The following is a 20,896-nucleotide window of genomic DNA, read 5'->3' on the forward strand; positions in this document are numbered from 1 at the left end:
TGTGTCAGTCGGGAGCTATGGATTGTGTCAGTCGGGGGCTATGGATTGTGTCAGTCGGGGGCAATGGATTGTCAGTCAGCAGCTATGTATTGTGTCAGTCGGGGGCTTTGGATTGTGTCAGTCGGGAGCAATGGATTGTGTGAGTCGGGAGCTATGGATTGTGTCAGTCGGGGGCTATGGATTGTGTCAGTCGGGGGCTATGGATTGTGTCAGTCGGGGGCTATGGATTGTGTCAGTCGGGGGCTATGGATTGTGTCAGTCGGGGGCTATGGATTGTGTCAGTCGGGCGCAATGGATTGTGTCAGTTGGGGGCAATGGATTGTCAGTCGGGGGCAATGGATTGTCAGTCGGGAGCTATGGATTGTGTCAGTCGGGGGCAATGGATTGTGTCAGTCGGGGGCAATGGATTGTGTCAGTCGGGGGCAATGGATTGTCAGTCAGGAGCTATGGATTGTGTTAGTCGGGAACTATGTATTGTGTCAGTCAGGGGCTTTGGATTGTGTCAGTCGGGAGCAATGGATTGTGTGAGTCGGGAGCTATGGATTGTGTCAGTCGGGGGCTATGGATTGTGTCAGTCGGGGGCTATGGATTGTGTCAGTCGGGGGCTATGGATTGTGTCAGTCGGGGGCTATGGATTGTGTCAGTCGGGGGCAATGGATTGTGTCAGTCGGGGGCAATGGATTGTCAGTCGGGGGCAATGGATTGTCAGTCGGGAGCGATGGATTGTGTCAGTCGGGGGCAATGGATTGTGTCAGTCGGGGGCTATGGATTGTGTCAGTCAGGGGCAATGGATTGTTAGTCGGGAGCTATGGATTGTGTTAGTCGGGAACTATGGATTGTGTCAGTCAGCAGCTATGTATTGTGTCAGTCGGGGGCTTTGGATTGTGTCAGTCGGGGGCAATGGATTGTGTGAGTCGGGAGCTATGGATTGTGTCAGTCGGGGGCTATGGATTGTGTCAGTCGGGGGCTATGGATTGTGTCAGTCGGGGGCTATGGATTGTGTCAGTCGGGGGCAATGGATTGTGTCAGTCGGGGGCAATGGATTGTCAGTCGGGGGCTATGGATTTTGTCAGTCGGGGGCTATGGATTGTGTCAGTCGGGGGCTATGGATTGTGTCAGTCGGGGGCTATGGATTGTGTCAGTCGGGGGCTATGGATTGTGTCAGTCGGGGGCTATGGATTGTGTCAGTCGGGAACTATGGATTGTGTCAGTCGGGAACTATGGATTCTGTCAGTCGGGGGCAATGGATTCTCTCAGTGGGAGTGATGAATTCTCTCAGTCTGGGATGATGGATTCTGGGTGATGGATGCTGTGAGTCAGGGGCGATGGATTCTGAGCGACGGATGTTGTGAGTCAGGGGCGATGGATGCTGTCAGCCAGGGCCGATGGATTCTGAGCGACGGATGCTGTGAGTCTGGACCGATGGATGCTGTGAGTCAGGGGCGATGGATTCTGAGCGATTGATGCTGTCAGTCGGGGGCGCTAGATGCTGTCAGGTAGGGGGCGATGAATGCTGTCAGTCAGGGTAGATGGATGCTGTTAGTCGGGGGCGATGGATGCTGTCAGTCTGGGGGCAATGGATGCTGTCAGTCGGGTGCAATGGATTCTGAGCGATGGATGCTGTCAGTTGTGGGCGATGGATTCAGGATGATGGATGCTGTCAATCGGGCGATGGATTCTGTCAGTCGGGGTCAATGGATTCTGAGCAACGGATGCTGTCAGTCAGGGTCGCTGGATTTTGAGCGACGGATGCTGTGAGTCAGGGCCGATGGATGCTGTCAGTCAGGGCCGATGGATTCTGAGCGACAGATGCTGTGAGTCAGGGCCGATGGATTCTGAGCGACGGATGCTGTGAGTCAGGGGCGATGGATGCTGTGAGTCAGCGGCGATGGATTCTGAGCGACGGATGCTGTGAGTCAGGGCCGATGGATGCTGTCAGTCAGGGCCGAAGCATTCTGAGCGATGGATGCTGTGAGTCAGGGGCGATGGATGCTGTCAGTCAGGGCCGAAGGATTCTGAGCGACGGATGCTGTGAGTCAGGGCCGATGGATGCTGTCAGTCGGGGCCGAAGGATTCTGAGCGATGGATGCTGTCAGTCGGGGTCGATGGATTCTGAGCGATGGATGCTGTCAGTCGGGGCGTTGGATTCGGAGCGATGGATGCTGTCAGTCGGGGTCAATGGATTCTGAGCGATGGATGCTGTCAGTCGGGGTCAATGGATTCTGAGCGATGGATGCTGTCATTCGGGGTCGATGGATTCTGAGCGATGGATGCTGTAAGCTGAGGGTGATTGATGCTGTCAGTCGGATGGGATGGAGATTGTCATTCGGGGGCGATGGATGTTGTCAGTCGAGAGTGAAAGCTCTTGTCAGTCGGGAGCGATGAATGCTGTCAGTCGGGGAGATGGATCCTGTCAGTTGGAAGCGATGGATTTGGGATGATGGCTGCTGTCAATCGGGGGCGATTGATACTGTCAGTCGGGGGGCAATGGATGCTGCCAGTCGGAGACGATGGATCCTGTTAGTCGTGGGTGATGGAATCTGGGCGATGGATGCTGTCAGTTGGGGCGATGGATTCGGGATGATGGATGCTGTCAATCGGGGATGATGGATAATATCAATCGGGAGCTATGGATTGTGTCAGTCGGGAGCTGTGAATTGTGTCAGTCGGGAGCTATGGATTGTGTCAGTCGGGAGCTATGGATTGTGTCAGTCGGGAGCTGTGAATTGTGTCAGTCGGGAGCTATGGATTGTGTCAGTCGGGAGCTATGGATTGTGTCAGTCGGGAGCGATGGATTGTGTCAATCTTGAGCAATGGATTGTGTCAGTTGGGGGAAATGGATGCTTTTCTTTCCTACACTACCAAAACATCCCAACCTGCATTGATACTGCTTGTATGACCCCGTGTCAATTGCTCCCCCTGACAATGCCCATCACTCCCTCCCCCTCATTACAATTCCATGACTGACAGAATCTATCCCACCCGACTGACAGTACCATATCCCAAATCCATTGCCCCCGTCTGATAGCATCCATCACTCCCCGACTGACAGCATCCATCGCTCAGAATCCATCGCCCCCCGACTAACAGCATCCATCGCTCAGAATCCATCACCCGCCCGACTGACAGCACCCGTCACTCAGAATCCATCACCCCCCCGACTGACAGCATCCATCGCTCAGAATCCATCACCCCAACTGACAGCATCCATCGCTCAGAATTCATCGCCCCCACTGACACAATCCATAGCTCCCGACTGACAGTATCCATCGCCCCCCGATTGACAGCATCCATCATCCCAAATCCATCTCCCCCCAACTGACAGCATCCATCGCCCAGATTCCATCGACCCCGACTAACAGCATCCATCTCCCCCGACTGACAGCATCAATCGCCCCCGACTGACAACTTCCATTGCTCTTCATTCACCTGAGGAAGGAGCAGCGCTCCGAAAGCTAGTGACATCGAAACAAACCTGTTGGACTTTAACCTGGTGTTGTAAGACTTCCTACTGTGCTCACCCCAGTCCAACGCCGACATCTCCGCATCATTGAAGCAGGAAGGCGCGGTAGAGAGGTGTAACGAGATGATCCCAGATCTTGGGACCTAGGCAACTGCTGGTACAACTGCCAGTCATGGAACAATTCAAATCAGAGGTGTTCCAGTGGCCAGAATTAGACGAGCGCTGATATCTTGGACGGTTGTGGGGCTGGCGGAGGTTCCAGAGATTTAGGGAGAGATGTGGCTGTGGAAGGATTTGAATACAAGAATAAGAATGATAGATTTTACTGCTCCACACTTGTGCTGTTTCTCCAAGAGAGCATTTTTCAGCCTGTTAATAGTAGCCTGATGGACATCTGGTCATGGTTTTGTTGTGTACTATCTAAGTCTCTATCTGCAAGAAGCATATTGATCCATCAGAGTGATGGGGTGTAATTTCCCCCCTTCCTATGGGGTTTTGATGGTCAATATTTGAGGTGCCAACACGGCATTGTTGGGGAGTGGTAATTTGCACAACTTATGTTAATGTCCAGCTTCTTTTTACAGTCTCTCACTACAGGCTCTTTCCAAAGTCGCTGGGACAAGTAATCTCCAAGTTCTCTGTTCGCGAGCTGCACCTCTCCTTCACTCATGGTTTCTGGAGAAGGGGAGGGTGGGGGCTGCCTTTCCTGCAGGCCCCACCCGGAGCGGAGCTCTGGGTCTGGTTTCAGTCGTCAGTGACAGAGTGAGTCATAGACTACCTCCTTCTCAGATGTTTCTTTGATAACACATTAAAGACTGGGCGCAGTTGCTGATAGTTAGTCCCATTATAAATTCCTGAACCCATATTTTTGATCGAAACTGCCGATGTAAACCTCTCATGCTTTCATTACACCCTCCTTCCTTCCCTCATTCTTGAACATTGGTGTTAGATTTGCAGGTGTGAGAGACAAAATGGGGAACTACAGGTAACTTAGCCTGAAATCAGTTGTCGGATAAAAGCTGGAATCTGTTATTAAGGATTTTGTAACCGAGCTGGTGGACCAACATATGGTTTGCCTTTCCCCCATACTCATACTGCATCACCCGCACCCACTGCAGCCGACCCATTTCCCCCCCCCCCCCCCCCCCTCCCCGGACCACCGCTTTCAAGGCCTCCCAAAACATGGCTGTAGAACGTCCTCATTCTGATTCGCCTTCCCACAGAACTCCTTGTCTGCCAAAGGCCATAAATCCAACCTTCATCCCGGTCTCTGCACCTGGCCCGGATGTAGTTTCACGTCTAGATAGTGCGGAGCGTGGTCCGAAATCACTATACATACAGATTCCGCTCCTTCCACCCCTATCAGCACTGCCCGACTCCCCACAAAAAAGTCAATACAGGAATATACCCTTTACACATGCGAGAAGAAGGAGTACCCTCTCCCACGGGTGCCCAAACCCCACAGATTCACTATCCTTATCCTCTCCATAAACCCTCCCAGTTCATGCGCCATTCTTGACCTCCCCATCGACTTGGGGCTTGATCAATCCACCCTTGGCTCCAGCACACAATTAAAATCCCCCCCCGCAACCCCATAATCAGCTAGTGAGAGTCCAAATCCGGGACCGCCCCTAATAACCTCTTCATGAATCCGGCATCATCTCAAATAGGCCCATACACATTCACCAATACCACCAGAGGCCCCACTAGCACCCCACTCACAATTAACCCCCCCCCCCCCCCCCGGGTCCCGCACCTCCCTAGCCCCTGTAAACATCCTGGGCAATGCGTGGATAATTCCAGTCCAACTTGACCCGGAGTCACAACACAAGTGAATTAATCTCTAATTCTCATGAAAAGACACAAGATCTTTGGCCTTTGGCTATCCAGAAATTACAGTCACTAGGTTTGTAAGTTTAACCACAGCACCATGGTGGCAGAGTGGTTAGCACTACTGTCTCACAGCGCCAGGGACTTGGGTTCAATTCTGGCCTTGGGTGACTGTCTGTGGAGTTTGCACTTTCTCCCCGTCTGCAGGGGTTTCGTCAGGGCACTTACCTAACAGTCACATCTTTCGGGACTTAAGGGAGGAAACCGGAGTTCCCCGAGCAAATCCATGCGAACAAGGGAAGAAAGTGCAGACTCCGCACAGCCAGTGACCCAAGCTGGGAATCAAATCTGGGTCCCTGGTGCTGTGAAGCCACAGTGCTACCCACTATGCTACCGTGCCGCCGATATAAGTCATGGTGTTTCAGTTCTAACCAGCTTCCATATTGTTACTCACTTTTGTTTGTGAAGTGAATATTGCAGAACACTGGACAATTCATTGGGTCACTGAAGCTTTCACTTCTGGGCAATGGTTTTAGAATTTAGTTTAGACTGATGGAATGAAAGTTGGCTCCCTCTGGCGGCTGTAGGGATGTGCTGCAAACTCAATTTTGTTGCTCCTTATGAGCATAAGCCTGTCCCACAAAGTTGGCCATAATTTGATTCCTGCTCCGATTGTGGTGGATTTGGCTGTGTAATGAATGTGGTTGTGTGAAATGGTGTGCTAATGTTAATGAGACAGTTTTCCACTGTATGTCAGCACTCCCTTGTAATCAGAGGTAAAGTTTATAAGAGCGACCCGGGTTCGATTCCGGGCTTGGGTCACCGTCCATGCGCAGTCTGCATGTTTTCCCCGTGTCTGTGTGGGTTTCCTCCAGGTGCTCCGGTTTCCCTCCACAAGTCCCGAAAGACGTGTACCCGAACAAGCGCCAGAATGTGGCGACTAGGGGATTTTCACAGTGACTTCATTGCAGTGTTAATGTAAGCCTACTTGTGACACTAATAAAAATTATTATTATAAAATGAGACTGCTAGTTTTGCCTCTTTTGTTTTAAGGTTTGATCGCCATGTCATTTCATTAAGAATTTACTGTTTGAATTTAACCCAGATAACCCTTTCCTTCACAGCGTTGATACCGCTTGGAAGGAGCTGACTAATGTTCTCTCTGGTCTGTTCTGTGCATCTCTTAACTTCATTGATTCAACAAACACTGTTACTCCAACAGCTTCATTCAAACCTCTTGGCATCATTAATGGTAAGCACTACATTATACAGCTGGTCTATGTGTGCGGTTTTATATATGTCCCTTGGGGGGTGGGATCTTGTGGAACAGTGGGTTGAATCCCTGCGTCTAAGCTAGAAGCTCCGGGTTCAAGTCCAACTTCAGGACTTGATGGCCATGAAAGGTGTGTTCATAACGTTGGTCAAACAGGTTGATTCTTGTTCTGTAAATTCTTCTAATGTACTTGATAGTAGGCAGTAAGAGCAGGAGAGTTTCCTGGTCACCCCGATTGCAGAAAGCAACGGCAAACCACTGTGGTCTCCAAGCATAATTGTGGACCAATTGAATGGAAGTCCATGGTGGCCTGTGTCTGCTGTACTTTGGTAAAATAGTGACAGCCTGACTCCACCAGCAGTGAATCATTGTTAGATGCTTCCTATTTTGCAGTATAATATCTCTATGCTTTGTATCTTATACATACATTGGTGGCAACATATCTCACCCCATCTATATATTTCCCCATAGAAATGGACCATAAATTCCTCAGATATGCGGCACTGCCAAGAGAGATTGTTTGCACTGAAAATCTTACTCCATGGAAAAAACTCCTACCCTGTGGATCAAAGGTAAAACACACAAGAGGGAAAGTGATAAATTCCAACAAAGATGCTGGAAGTATCATTTTTTAAAAAGGTGCAGAATTAACAAAGGTTAGAAAGAAATCAAACGAAGAATAACTAATGGGTTTAAATATATTGTGGTAAAGGTAATGCAGACCACTTTGAAATGAACTTGTTTACCATACAAAAGCAAAGGAAAGAGTCATTATCATTTGTAGGAGTTGCAGCAAATACCAGAACACGGTGCACACTGATGACCATGTGTCTTGCATGATTTGTGGTGTCTCCGATTACCAGAGGGAGGATGGAGTAGGAAGGGCTCCAGGTATAAATTGAATTACATGCGTTTGACTTATTGACACTTGACAATGGGGAATGGTAGTGTTCAGGCTCTGGAGAGTGTGCAGCTATTTGTTGGAACAAGGTTGAGAGTTGAGATGAGAGTTTAGGAAAGGGCAGGGACTGGGGGGAGCAATGGGAGAGGGAGGAGTCTCGGAGCTTGTCAGGGGATTGAGGGCTCATGGGACTGTTGCTATTATTTTAATAATATTTTGAAGTTTAGCATATGCCATTTACAGTTTCCCTTTATTCAGAACTCCATCCCCATTGATCAGAACAATGCCAAATATTCCATCTCACTGGTCTACAGCCTTGCAAATGGAATCTGGTTGTATTTAGAAACTAACCGATAAAAATTGGTAAAATGATGCAAAGCTTAACTCAAAAACTAAGGGCGGGGTTCTCCAGCCTCGCACGCCCAGTGACTGGAGAATCCCACTCGAGGTCGGTGGACTTTTCCATTTTCCGTGTCTCACCCGTGGCGATCTTGCAGCGGGCGGGGCGGAAGAATCCATCCCTAAGTATGCTTTCCAGATAGAGATATATGTAGAGTAATTGGGTCATAGAATGGTCTGGTAATGGGGATGGCAGGAGTTCTGATATATGGCATGTGAACGGTGTGATCTAGATGCAAAGTGTAATACCTGATGTGTGAAATGTGTTCGGTGCATGGTGTGATAGCTGACTTGTGCAATTGTCTTAGATGATCAGCTTTTATGTACGAATGTATTCAGCTTTTTCAGTTCTATTTTCTACTCCTTTTTTTCCTTTCGCCTGCTCTTTGTAATGAGGTGTTTTGTGTTGTAGGCAGGGTTGGCAGTACTGCTGAAAGCTGAACGATTGTTTCACACCAGTTACCATTCGCAAGCTGTCCACGTCAGACCTGTTTGCAGGGTGAGTGTTGAACATTGGAGTCTTGTGTATGTTTTGCAAACATCAACCTTTCAAAGTTATTCATATTGCTGTTGTCTAAAGTGCCTCTGTTCTGGTGCTTCTTCATGCAATGAGGAAATGTTGTTAGACAGGGAACCGTAGAGATTTGCAGCACCGAGAGTCATTTGGCCCATTGTATCTCTGCTAGATATTCGAAGGAACAGAAAATTAAAGAATGGTAACAGTATTCAGCTCATCATGTTTTTACCTGGCTCTCTGCATGAGAAACTCAGTCCCACTCCTCTTTCACCTTCCTCTTCAGGTACTTAACCAATTCCCTTTTAAAAACCATGATTGAATCTGCCTGTACCAATCAGTCCCCTTCTCTCTCTCTCTCTCTTTCTCTCCTTGTTCCTCCATGTTTTGCCACGTCAGCGATCATGACCCTCTGACTTTTCTTTCCTACATCCCCTCCAGCTTCCCATTGACCATTATGTCAACCTACCCCCTTGTCTGACACGATTCTCCCTGCCTCGAATGCCACTCGTTTATTGATCAAGATCGTTACCCCTCTGGTCTTTGAGTCCAGCCCTGAGTGGAATACTTGGCCAACCTACCCCTTGCTCAATCTCATCTGGTCTATAACCTTTAGGTGTGTCTCTTGTAGCATTGCCACGTCCACCTTCAGCCCCCTCAAATGCGCAAACACACGAGCCCTCTTGACCGGCCCATTCAACCCCCTGACGTTCCATGTAACCAGCCTGTCCGGGGGGCACCTCGGGCATTCGCCGTTCCCGACCTCCCATTTGTCCCCTAGTAACAGTTCCTCCCCTGTCAGCAAAGCAGCAGCCCCCTCTCCCTCACCCCATAGCAACAGCTCTAGAAACCCAACCCCTCCAAGTCAAGCTCCAGCTTAACACCTGCTCGCCCCCACTGTGCTTCCGTGAGTCAGCTGACCCATGCTGACTTGATAGCGCCCGCCCATGGCACCAAGCAGTCCGTCTCCCCATTGTTCTCTCCCCTCTCCCCCCACTTGGACAAACATATTAAAAGCATCACATTCCCCAGTAAACAAACATCAGAATAAACAGTGAAGGAACAGCCACTTTAGAAAAAAAACACCTAAAAACAGAGCCAGCCCCAAAGACTACCCCCTCTAACCAGCTCCCAGTAAGACAAAGTTAACTTTAACCATCAAAACAGCCCCTTATTACACATAACACTACTTATACTTATACAGCCCAGCACAACAAATCGCCACCACAGTACTCTCCAAGGCTTCAGTGTCTTTTAGTTCGCCTCCAGCCTTTTCTCTTTAATAAAAGTCCATACTTGTCTGGTGTTTCGAAGTAGAAGTCCCGTTCCTCACGTGTGACCCACAGACGGGCTGGGTACAACATCCCGAACTTCACCCTCTTCTTAAAGAGGGCTGTTTTTGCCCGATTAAACCATGCTCCCCTCTTGGCCAAATCAGCTCACAATTCTCCCACTTGCTGCTCCGTTCTTTCTTGGCCCACCGCAGAAACGTGTTCCTTGTCCAGGAATCGGTGAAAACGTACCACCATCGCCTTCGGCGGCTCGTTCGCTCGGGGCTTCTTCGCGAGGGCTCTATGTGCTCTATCCACATCCAGGGGCAGAGGGAACGCCTCAACCGCCATCAACTTCTCCAACATGTCCGTCACATAAGCCCTCGCATCTGATCCCTCACTGCCTTCATGGAGGCTGACAATTCTAAGATTCTGCCTCCTGGACCTGTTCTCCAGGTCCACCAGCTTCTCCTGCATTCTTTTCTGGCGGTCGTTCATCATCTCCACCTTGGCCTCCAGCACGGTTATGTATTCCTCGTGCTCGGACACCTTTTTCTCCGCCTGGATTGCTCTTCCGTGGGTCTCTTGATTCTGCACAACTTGATCAATCGAAGCCTTAATTGGGTTCAGCATGTCCTTCTTCAGCGTGGCAAAGCAATCTTTGAAAAACCTCACCAGCTGTTCCGTCGACCACTGTGCCGTCCCCCCAGGCCCTGCTTTTCCGCCATGCGTTCCCGCATTACGAGCTCTGCTCGTGTCTTCTCACATGGCCACTTCTGGTCCAATTCTCCATACACTGGAGGGGGATTTCTCCTCACTGTCTCACTCTTCACTGATTTATCCCATAAAATCCAGAAAAAAACGGGGAAAAGGTCCAAAAGTCTGTCACAGGCAGGAGCTATCAAATGTGCGACCTACTCCTCCATGGCCGCCTCCGGAAATCCGACCCTTTGACTTTTCAACAGTCAATTTCTTGGTATTGTTCTCAAAACGTGTACCTGTTATGCTTTTTAAAGTGCTGGTGCATTTACTTCCTCTTGCTGTGCTGCCCTCAATTTCTCAACCGTCCCTACCACATTCAATAGTTCATGCACATATATCTTCAGGTCTCTCCGATCCTGCAACCCCTTTAGAATTGTACCATTTATTTTAAATCACATTTCCTTGTTCTTCCTACAAAATGTACTACTTTGCACTATTTTCCTTACATTTCATAATATTCTGAAGGTTTGTGTCATCTGAAAATTTTGAAATTGTCTCCTTTATGTCATTGGAATATATATCAAGAAACGTTGTGGTCCTCGTTCAGATCCTGGGGACACCACTGTGTACCGTCCTCCTGTCCAAAAACAGCCATTCACCTCTACGCTCTGTTTCTTGTCACTCAGCCAACTTCATCTACATGCTGGCTTCAACTTTCTTGGCAAGTCAATTATATGGCACTTTATCAAATACCTTTTGGAAGTCCATGTACACCACATCAACTGTCTTATCCTCATCAACCCCCTCTGTTACCTCATCAAAAAACTCAATCACGTTAGTTAAATAAGATTTGCCTTTCATATATCCATGCTAGCTTTCATTGAGTAATCTATATTTGCCCAGGTGCCTGTTAATTTTGTCTTGGATTATCATGTCCAAAGATTTTCCCATGACAGGTTAAGCAGCCTTTAATTACTGGTCTTATTCTTACATCTCTTTTTGAACAAGACTTTAACATTTGCAATTCTCCAGTCCTCTGGCACCACTCCTGTGTCTGTGGAGGATGCCAAAATTATGACCAGTCCTCCCTATAATTTTCATCCTTCATACTTCCTTCAGTCCTGTTGACTGATCAACTTTAAATACAGACAGCCATTCTAATACTTAACAAATTTTTGGGCATCCAATATCTCAACTACCTTTTCCTTTGCTGTGACTTTGGCAGCATGTTTTTCCTTGATTAAGACAGATTATTTAGTGCCTCAGGCTTGCCCTGTGCGTCCATGGGTAGACTCCATTTTGGTTCCTAATCAGCCCACCCCTCAGCTTGCTACTCTTTTACAGTTATATGCCGATTGAAGACGTTTGAATTCCCTTTGATGCTAGCTACCAGTATCTTCACATACTTTATCTTTGCTTCTGATTTCCTGTTTAATTTTCCCTTGGAACTTTCTATATTCTGCCTGATTCTCACTTGTGTTACCAACCTTACATTTGTCATACACCTGCTTTATTTTACTTGCCATCTCCTTCATTAACCTGGGAGCTCCGGCTTTGGTTGCTCTATCTTTCCCTTCAAGCGAATCTACTTGATCGAACTTGAAATATCTTTGATCCCAGTTTATTCGGCGCAGATTCATTCTTACCCCATTGAAGCTAGCTTTCCCCCAGTTAAATTTTTTACTCTGGATTGCCCCCTTTCCTTTTCCATAGACAACCTAAACCGTATGTCACTAGTTACTGACCCCTAAATGTCCCCCTACTGACACTTCGTCCACTTCATTCCCAAGAACTGGGTCCAGCAATGATTTCTTTCTCATTGGGCTGGAAGTTTCTTGAGCTGGAAACTTCTGAACACACTCATTTAAAAAAATATATTTTATTCAGGCATTTGCATAAACAAACAATAAACAAAAGAAATAAGAGCTGAAGTAAAATTATACAACATAACAAAACAACCTACGCATACTCCGGGCCACCTGCCCTACCCTTCCTCCCATCCTGCCTTCCCCATTTTAACCCCCTTATCCCCTCTTCCCTCACCCTCGGCTGACACATCAATCCTTCTGAAAGAAGGCAATGAACGGCTTCCACCGCCGGGTGAACCCATTGACTGACCCCCTTAAGACGAACTTGACCTTCTCCAACCTCAGGAATTCTGACAGGTCGCTCACCCACACGCCCGCTTTCGGCGGCTCCCCCACTTCCATTTAATGTCTCCCATTGGGCTCACTCCCGGTCCTCCAGCTCCTTTTAGACCTTGGACACCTTTCCCTCCCCTACCCCCTCTCTCGACAGCACCCAACCTTGCAGCCTCTCTTTAATTTCCCAGCATATTTGCTCCTCCCTATTTTTCCCACTATAGGGTAAACCCAGTTGTGTATTGTTACTGAGCCAAAGAAATTCTCTTCTTGACCCCTGTAAGACACCCTCCCTCCAGCATTGTAATATTCTCCTTGAGCGCCCTCCTTCTTTCTTTCCTTCCCAATCTTTCTTGAACACCTCGTATCCTGGAATATTTAACACCCACTCTTTTTGAGCCTGGCCATCAAGTTCCCAGGAGGGCTACCTGCACCGGAAACTCACTGACCTTATTTACTGCACTATGTGCATTTCTGCATTGTGCTGTATATCAAATTTAGACCTTTTTGCATTCCTTCTAAGTCTAACCCCATGTAACACCTTAAAAGCCAAGTGCTTACTCTAGAGCAACTCTCTTCTCCTGGCCCTATGCCTTCTGCTGCTATAAATACAAACATACGAACAAGGAGAAGTAGGCCATTCGGCCCCTCAAACCTGCTCCGCCATTTAATAAGGTCAGGGCTGATCTGATAGTAACTTCAAATCTGCATTCAGCCTACCCCCAATAACCTGTCATCCCCTTGCTTACCAAGAATCTATCCAGCTCTGCCTGAAAAATATTCATCGACTCTGAATCCACCACCCTTTCAGGAAGAAAGTTCTAAAGACTCGCGACCCTTGGAGAGAAAGAATTTTGCCTCATTCCTGTTTAAAATGGGTGATCTCTTATTTTTTACCAGTGACCCCTAGTTCTAGATTCTCCCACAAGAAAAAACATCTTCTCCGCATCCCTGTTAATACCCCTCAGGATATTGTATGTTTCAATCATGTCACCTCTTTCTCTTGTAAACTCCAGTGGATGCAAGCCTGGCCTGTCCAACCTTTCCTCTTTAGAAAATCCGCCCATTTCTGGCATTAGTCTAATTCTCTCTCAGTAAGTTTCTTTGGGCTGCACCTCAAGTTCCACCGCTGTAGTTAATGGATAATAATAATGGAATTGTCCTTGGACCCAAAGATACTCAGTATTATGTGCCTGGTACTATAGTAATCTCAGATGATGTGTGCAGGACCTCAGATACATATACAGAGGGTGCAGATTTGCATAAATACAAGGGATTTTCTTCCCACTTGATGTTCCACATAGTAGAATTAATATATTTGGCGTCATGGTGCTCCAGGCATCAACAGTGTCTTTTTGATTGGTTAGCAATTTATAAAATGCAATTCAAGAGTGACTGTAAAAGCCTTTGTAATATCTGTAATTTCTTGCGTCTTACATTTTTGTGTTCTTATTAAACAGAAGGTTTTTTTTCTGCTGTCTGTCTAGAATGAGCTTTGCACCAATACCTCCTGGGAGCTGACACAGAGCCTGTCTGTCGTGTTTGACCTCTATTCCTCCGGTTCTGGAAAACGAGGTAGGTACATCGGGTTTGAAACAAAAGAAAATGCTGGGATCTGACCACAAACACATCAGCATCTGAGGGTGAAGAACAGCTTAATATTTTAGATGTGAACCTTTCATCAAAGAGATTAAATAAGTGAGAACCTACATTTATATTGCACCTTTCACCATCTCAGGATTCGCAAAATGTTTTACAGCCAGATACGTTTCGAATGTAGTCACTGCTGCAAAATGTGGGAACAAGATAATGACCAACTATTCTGCTTTGTCTGATATTGGTTGGGAAGAATTCCTCTGTTTGCCGTTGCAATGTTCCATGAAATCTTTACACTCGCCGATAGGCGGGACCTTGGGTTAATGACACATCTGAAAGACATGCAAAGCTCCCTCAGTGCTAAAGTGTCAAGTCTGACTTATGTTTCCAAGTCTCTGGAGTGGAGCCTGAACCCACAACATTGTGACTGGAAGTAAGGTGGGGTATGTGGGATCAGGGTGCCAGCCACTGAGCCAAAACATTTTAGGTTTTACACCTGAAATGTTAACGCCCTTCCTGCTGACTAAGTGGCCAGACGTTGCCAGCATTTGGTGCTTGATTTTCTGTTTGCTAATAAATTGCTTAACTTTTATTCTCGATGGTTAACAAATTAAGGCATTGAGCAAAAAGGAAAGCAGTTATTTTGAACCTTTATATAACCACTGGTGACTGTGGCTACAGCTGCAGAAGCCCTAAGCTTTGAAGTTCTGCCTGTAAGCCTCACACTTTCACTACCTCCCTACCTTTCAGACACTCTTTTAAACCTCCTTCATTGATCACCTTTGGGTCGCCTGTCATAACATCTCAATGTGACTCAGTATCAGATTCTGTCCCATGATGACCTTGAGATATTGACTACATTAAAAACTCAATGTAAATATAGCTGGTTGTTGTGCCGTCTAGGCCATCGAACTCTGAACTTCCCATCCTAAATTTCTCCATCTCTTGGTCTTCTACTCCTCCTTTGCAGCTGCTCTTCAAACTCATCTCTTTCACCAAGCTTTTGGCCTCCCGTCCAAATGATTCTTTGGCTGTATCCAGTTTTGTCGCATTATGTCTCTGCAAAGTGCCTCGAGATGTTATTCTGTATCACAGGTGAAACATAAATGTAGGTTGTTGATTGATAGGAATAATACTGTGCACAGGGTGAACTCGGTTTGTAATCCTCCCTGTTTGTCAACCAAATTGAAGCACAGCTGTTACGTTCCCCATTTAGTGTTCTGACCAAGAACAAGCAAATCTCAGTTACATCAGGGCACGGAGTTCAAATCTGAACCAAACTGGGTAAAACACACCGTGCACTCACCCACAAGCAAAGAGAATACTTAAATGTAACGTTGTTGGACCTTGTCATTTACTCTGCTGCATTGTTGGTATTTTGCAGAGTGGTCACTATTTAAGATGTTTTCCCGGACATTGACAGAGGTGTGCCCTCTAGCGTCACAAAGTACAATTTATGTGGACATCACAGACAAAGATAAGGTATTGAATAGATACAGATCCATTTTGTAATCCCCTCACAAGGTCTACCCAAGCAACTGCCTTGTGGGGCTTGTTTCCCTGGTTACTGACAGTGGGGTTTGTTTCCCTGGTTATTGACGGTGGGGTTTGGTTCTCTGGTTACTGACGGTGGAGTTTGTTTCCATCGTTACTGACAGTGTGGTCTGTTTCCCAGATTATTGACAGTAGTGTCTAATTTGGCAGCGGGAGGGGACGCAGACTGTTTGCAGAATAGGGACACAGTATAACATAGAAAAGCAATCAGGTCAGAGGGAATACAGCGGATTAGGTTTCAGGAGAGTAAGACAAGGCTGAATGGCCTCTACTTTAATGCCCAGAGTATAGATAAAACGGATGAATAAAGGAGGAGGATCAACACATGGAATTATGATTATAGTAGCCATTGATGTGTTAGGCAGGTTGGTACGATGTGGACTGCACTCGATGCAGGGAAGTTAGAAACAAACGTCTAACACAGGAGAAGATCCAACACTGTTTTATTCAACTAGATGAACTGCTGTACATATTCAGCTGTGGGTCGACACTACACTTATCTGACTAGTGACCTTGTAGTAGCCTGACCAGACTTAATAGCTACCGCATGGTGTTTGTGCTTGCTAGCTCGTGGACTCTGACTGTCTCAGTAGCTGGGTCCCGAGAGAGCGGGAAACCTAGTGCCCTCTGGCTTTATAGTGGTAGTGTCCTGTCTGGTGATAGGCTGTGCTGTGTTGTATGCTTACTGGTCATCCTATGTGTCAATCACTGCCTGTCTACATCTCATTATATACATGAATGGATATTATGACAGCCATCACGGAGACGTGGGTTGAGCAAGGGGCAGGATTGGCAGCTTAACATCCCGGGATACAGAATCTTCAGGAGGGACGGGGGAGGGGGCAAAAGAGGGGGAGGCTTTGCATTAGTTTAGCAGTCAATTACTGTGTGGGCGGCACGTGGCGGAGTGGTAGCACTGGGACTACAGCGCTGAGGACCTGGGTTCGAATCCCGGCCCTGGGTCACTGTCTCTGTGAAGTTTGCACAGTCTCCCCATGTCTGTGTGGGTTTCCCCCCCACAACCCAAAGATGTGCAGGTTAGGTGAATTGGCCACGCTAAATTGCCCCTTAATTGGAAAAAAAATAATTGGGTACTCTAAATTTATTTTAAAAAGGAGTCAATTACTGCAGAAAGGTGAGGTGATATCTTGGGGATGGTGTTAAATGGAACTTTGTGGGTTGAGCTTGAGAACAAAAATGGGACAGCCACATTGCTAGGTGTTTATTATAGATGCCCAAATAGCCAGCATGAAATTGAGGAGCAAATATGTGCACAATTTACAGAAGTGTGAAAAAATAATAATTGGGTAATTATAGTGGGTGATATCAACTTTCCCAACATTAACTAGGATATTTTGAGGAAAATGTAACTGGTCTAATTAGTAAGTTTGCAGACGACACAAAGGTTGGTGGAATTGCGGATAGCGATGAGGACTGTCAGAGGATACAACAGGATTTAGATTGTTTGGAAACTTGGATGGAGAGATGGCAGATGGAGTTTAATCCGGACAAATGTGAGGTAATGTATTTTGGAAGGTCTAATGCAGGTAGGGAATATGCAGTGAATGGTAGTACCCTCAAGAGTATTGAAAGTCAGCGAGATCTAGGAGTACAGGTCCACAGGTCACTGAAAAGGGCAACACAGGTGGAGAAGGTAGTCAAGAAGGCATACAGCATGCTTGCCTTCATTGGCCGGGGCATTGAGTATAAGAATTGGCAAGTCATGTTGCAGCTGTATAGAACCTTAGTTAGGCCACACTTGGAGTATAGTGTTCAATTCTGGTCGCCACACTACCAGAAGGATGTGGAGGCTTTAGAGAGTGTGCAGAAGAGATTTACCAGAATGTTGCCTGGTATGGAGGGCATTAGCTATGAGGAGCGGTTGAATAAACTCGGTTTGTTCTCACTGGAACGACGGAGGTTGAGGGGCGACCTGATAGAGGTCTACAAAATTATGAGGGGCATAGACAGAGTGGATAGTCAGAGGCTTATCTCCAGGGTAGAGCGGTGAATTACTAGGGGGCATAGGTTTAAGGTGACAGGGGCAAGATTTAGAGTAGATGTGCGAGGCAGGGAAAAAACGTTTTTTTACACAGAGTGTAGTGGGTGCCTGGAACTTGCTGCCGGAGGAGGTGGTGGAAGCAGGGACGATAGTGCCATTTAAGGGGCACCTTGACAAATACATGAATAGGATGGGAATGGAGGGATACGGACCCAGGAAGTGTAGAAGATTGTAGTTTAGTCGGGCAGCATGGTCGGCACTGGCTTGGAGGGCCGAAGGGCCTGTTCCTGTGCTGTACTTTTCTTTGCTCTTTGTTCTTTCTTTGTTATTGTGTTAAGGGCCTAGATGGAGCAGAGTTCGTAAAATGTATACATTTAGCTCATCATGTGGAGGGTGCACCAAGGGCCTAATTCTGGAGAATGAAGCCGGACAGGTGGTTGATATGTGGTGGGGGAGCATTTTAGTGATAGTGACCACAACATGGTGCAATTTAAGTTTGTTATAGACAGGGAAATAGACAAATTTCAGAAAAAGATCTTGGATTGAGAGAGAGAGAGGACTTTAGTAAAATAAGGTAGGATCTGGCCAAGATAGATTGGAACAAGTTACTGGTTGGGAGATCTACAGAAAAGCAGTGGGGGTGTTCAAGAGGAAATGGGGAGGGTACAGGCCCAATATGTTCCCTCTAGGGTAATGGGAAGGATTAACAAGCCCAGAGAACCGTGGATGACCAGAGATATTCAGGATACAATGAGAAGGAAGAGAGGCTTTTAATAAGTACAAGGGGAGCAAATCAACGGAGGCTTTCGTGGAGTACAGAAAGCGCAGGATGGTGCTTAAGAAAGCATTCAGGAGAGCAAAGAGGGGATATGAGAAATCTCCAGCTGGTAAAAGTAGGGAAAATTCCAAGATATTCTATAAGTATATTAATGGGAAGAGGATAACTAGGGAAAAAGTAGGGCCCAATGGGGACCAAAGGGGAATCTGTGGGTGGAGCCAGAGGACATTGGTAGGGTGTTAAATGAATATTTCACATCTGTCTTCACCTAAGAGAATGAGGAGGCAGATATGGAACTCAGGGAGAGAGATGGTGAGGTTATTGAACAAGCTGTCATAGGGAGTGACAAGGTAATGGAGGTGTTGGGAGGCTTAAAAGTGGCCAAATCTCCATGTCCGGCTGAATTGTGTCCCAGGTTGCTGTGGGAGGTGAGGGAGGAGATTGCAGGGGCCCTGATTCAAATTTTGAATTCTTCTCTGGCCACGGGAGAGGTGCCTGAGGACTGGAGAACGATGAATGTACTTCCACTATTTAAGAAAGGCTGTAGGGATAAGCCAGGGAACTACAGGCCAGTGAGCCTCACGACGGTGTTGGGGAAACTAATGGAGAAAATTCTGAAGAATAGAATCTATCTCCACATGGAGAGGCAAGGTTTGGTCAGGAATAGTCAGCTTGGCTTTGTCAGAGGGAGGTCATGCCTTCCAAATTTGATTGAATTTTTTGAGCACATGACTAAGTGTGTAGATGAAGGTAGTGCAGTTGATGTAGTTTACATGGATTTCAGCAAAGCATTTGACAGGGTCCCACATGGGAGACTTATAAAGAAGGCAAATGCCCATGGGATACAGGGGAACTTGATAAGGTGGATTCAAAGCTGGCTGAGCTGTAGGAAACAGAGGGTGATAACGGCTGCTTTAGTGACTGGAAGCCAGTGTCCAGTGGCGTACCACAGGGATCTGTGCTGGGTCCCCGATTATTCGTCATTTATATAAATGACATAGATGACTATGTGGGGGATAGGATCAGTAAGTTTGTGGATGACACAAAGATAGGCCGGGTGGTTAACAGTGAGGCTGAGAGTCTTGGGTTACAAGAAGATATAGATGGGATGGTCAAATGGCAGAATAATGGCAGATGGAATTTAATTCTGAAAAGTGTGAGGTGTTACACTTGGAAGGAGCAATTTGACAAGGAAATATTCAATGAATGGCACCACACTGGGAAGTCCTGAGGAACAGAGGCCTTGGTGTGTTTGTAAATAGATCTCTGAAGGCAGAAGGGCAGGTTAATACGGTAGTGAAAAAGGCAAATGGTACACTTGCCTTTATCAATCGTGGCATAGATTATAGAAGCAAGGAAGTTATATTGGAGTTATATAGAACAGCTGGAATACTGTGTGCAGTTCTGGTTGGCATATTACAGGAAGGATGTGATTGCACTGGATGGGGTGCAGGTTTCACCAGGAGAGTTGCCTGGGATGGAACATTTCCAAGAAGAAGAGAGGTTAACTAGGCTTGGATTGTTTTCGCTGGAGCAGAGAAGACTGAGGGGCGACCTGATCGAGGTGTACAAATTTATGAGGGGCATGAACAAGGTGGATAGGGAACAGCTATTCCCCTTAGTTGAATGGTCGGTTACGTGGGGACACAAGTTCAAGGTGAGGGGCGGGAGGTTCAAGGGGTTTTGAGGAAAAACCTTTGTACCCAGAGGTTGGTGATGGTCTGGAACGCACTTCCTGGGAGGGCGGTAGAGGCGGGATGGCTCACATCCTTTAAAAAGTACCTGGATGAGCACTGGGCACATCTTAGCATTCGAGGCTATGGGCCAAGTGTGGGCAAATGTGATTAGGATTGGCAGATCAGGTGCCTTTCATGCGGTGATGCAGACTCGATGGGCCGAAGGGCCTTTTCTGCGCCGTATTTTCCTGTGATTCTGTGGTTACTGACGGGGGGGTTTGGTATCCCTGATTACTGATGGTGGGGTTTGTTTCCCTGGTTACTGACGGTGGGGTTTGTTTCCCTGGTTACTGACGGTGGGGTTTGTTTCCCTGGTTACTGACGGTGGGGTTTTCTTTCCCTGGTTACTGACGGTGGGGTCTGTTTCCTGGTTACTGACGGTGGGGTTTGTTTCCCTGGTTACTGATGGTGGGGTTTGTTTCCCTGGTTACTGATGGAGGGGTCGGTTTCCTGGTTACTGATGGTGCTTTTTTTTCTCCCTGGTACAGACAGTGGGGTTTGTTCTCCCTGGTTACTGATGGTGGGGTTTGTTTTCCCTGGTAACTGGCGGTGGGGTTTGTTTCCCTGGTTACTGATGGTGGGGTTTGTTTCCCTGGTTACTGATGGTGGGGTTTGTTTCCCTGGTTACTGATGGTGGGGTTTGTTTTCCCTGGTAACTGGCGGTGGGGTTTGTTTCCCTGGTTACTGAAGGTGGGGATTGGTTTCCCTGGTTCCTGATAGTGGGGTCTGTTTCCCT

General features: G+C 47.1%; 1 protein-coding gene across 1 annotated transcript in view; it reads left to right on the forward strand.

Annotated features, from left to right (window-relative positions):
- Window positions 1-20,896, forward strand: part of pigt (phosphatidylinositol glycan anchor biosynthesis, class T) — a 59,653-nt gene that overhangs the window by 6,180 nt on the left and 32,577 nt on the right. Inside the window, exons 2-7 of the mRNA XM_072514534.1 lie at window positions 4,048-4,225; window positions 6,418-6,545; window positions 7,038-7,138; window positions 8,279-8,365; window positions 13,982-14,069; window positions 15,475-15,572. Of these exons, the coding sequence (XP_072370635.1) occupies window positions 4,048-4,225; window positions 6,418-6,545; window positions 7,038-7,138; window positions 8,279-8,365; window positions 13,982-14,069; window positions 15,475-15,572 (680 nt within the window). The remainder of the gene's footprint in view (window positions 1-4,047; window positions 4,226-6,417; window positions 6,546-7,037; window positions 7,139-8,278; window positions 8,366-13,981; window positions 14,070-15,474; window positions 15,573-20,896) is intronic.

The sequence above is a fragment of the Scyliorhinus torazame genome, chromosome 8, assembly GCF_047496885.1.
Source record: "Scyliorhinus torazame isolate Kashiwa2021f chromosome 8, sScyTor2.1, whole genome shotgun sequence".
NCBI classification, from domain to species: domain Eukaryota; kingdom Metazoa; phylum Chordata; class Chondrichthyes; order Carcharhiniformes; family Scyliorhinidae; genus Scyliorhinus; species Scyliorhinus torazame.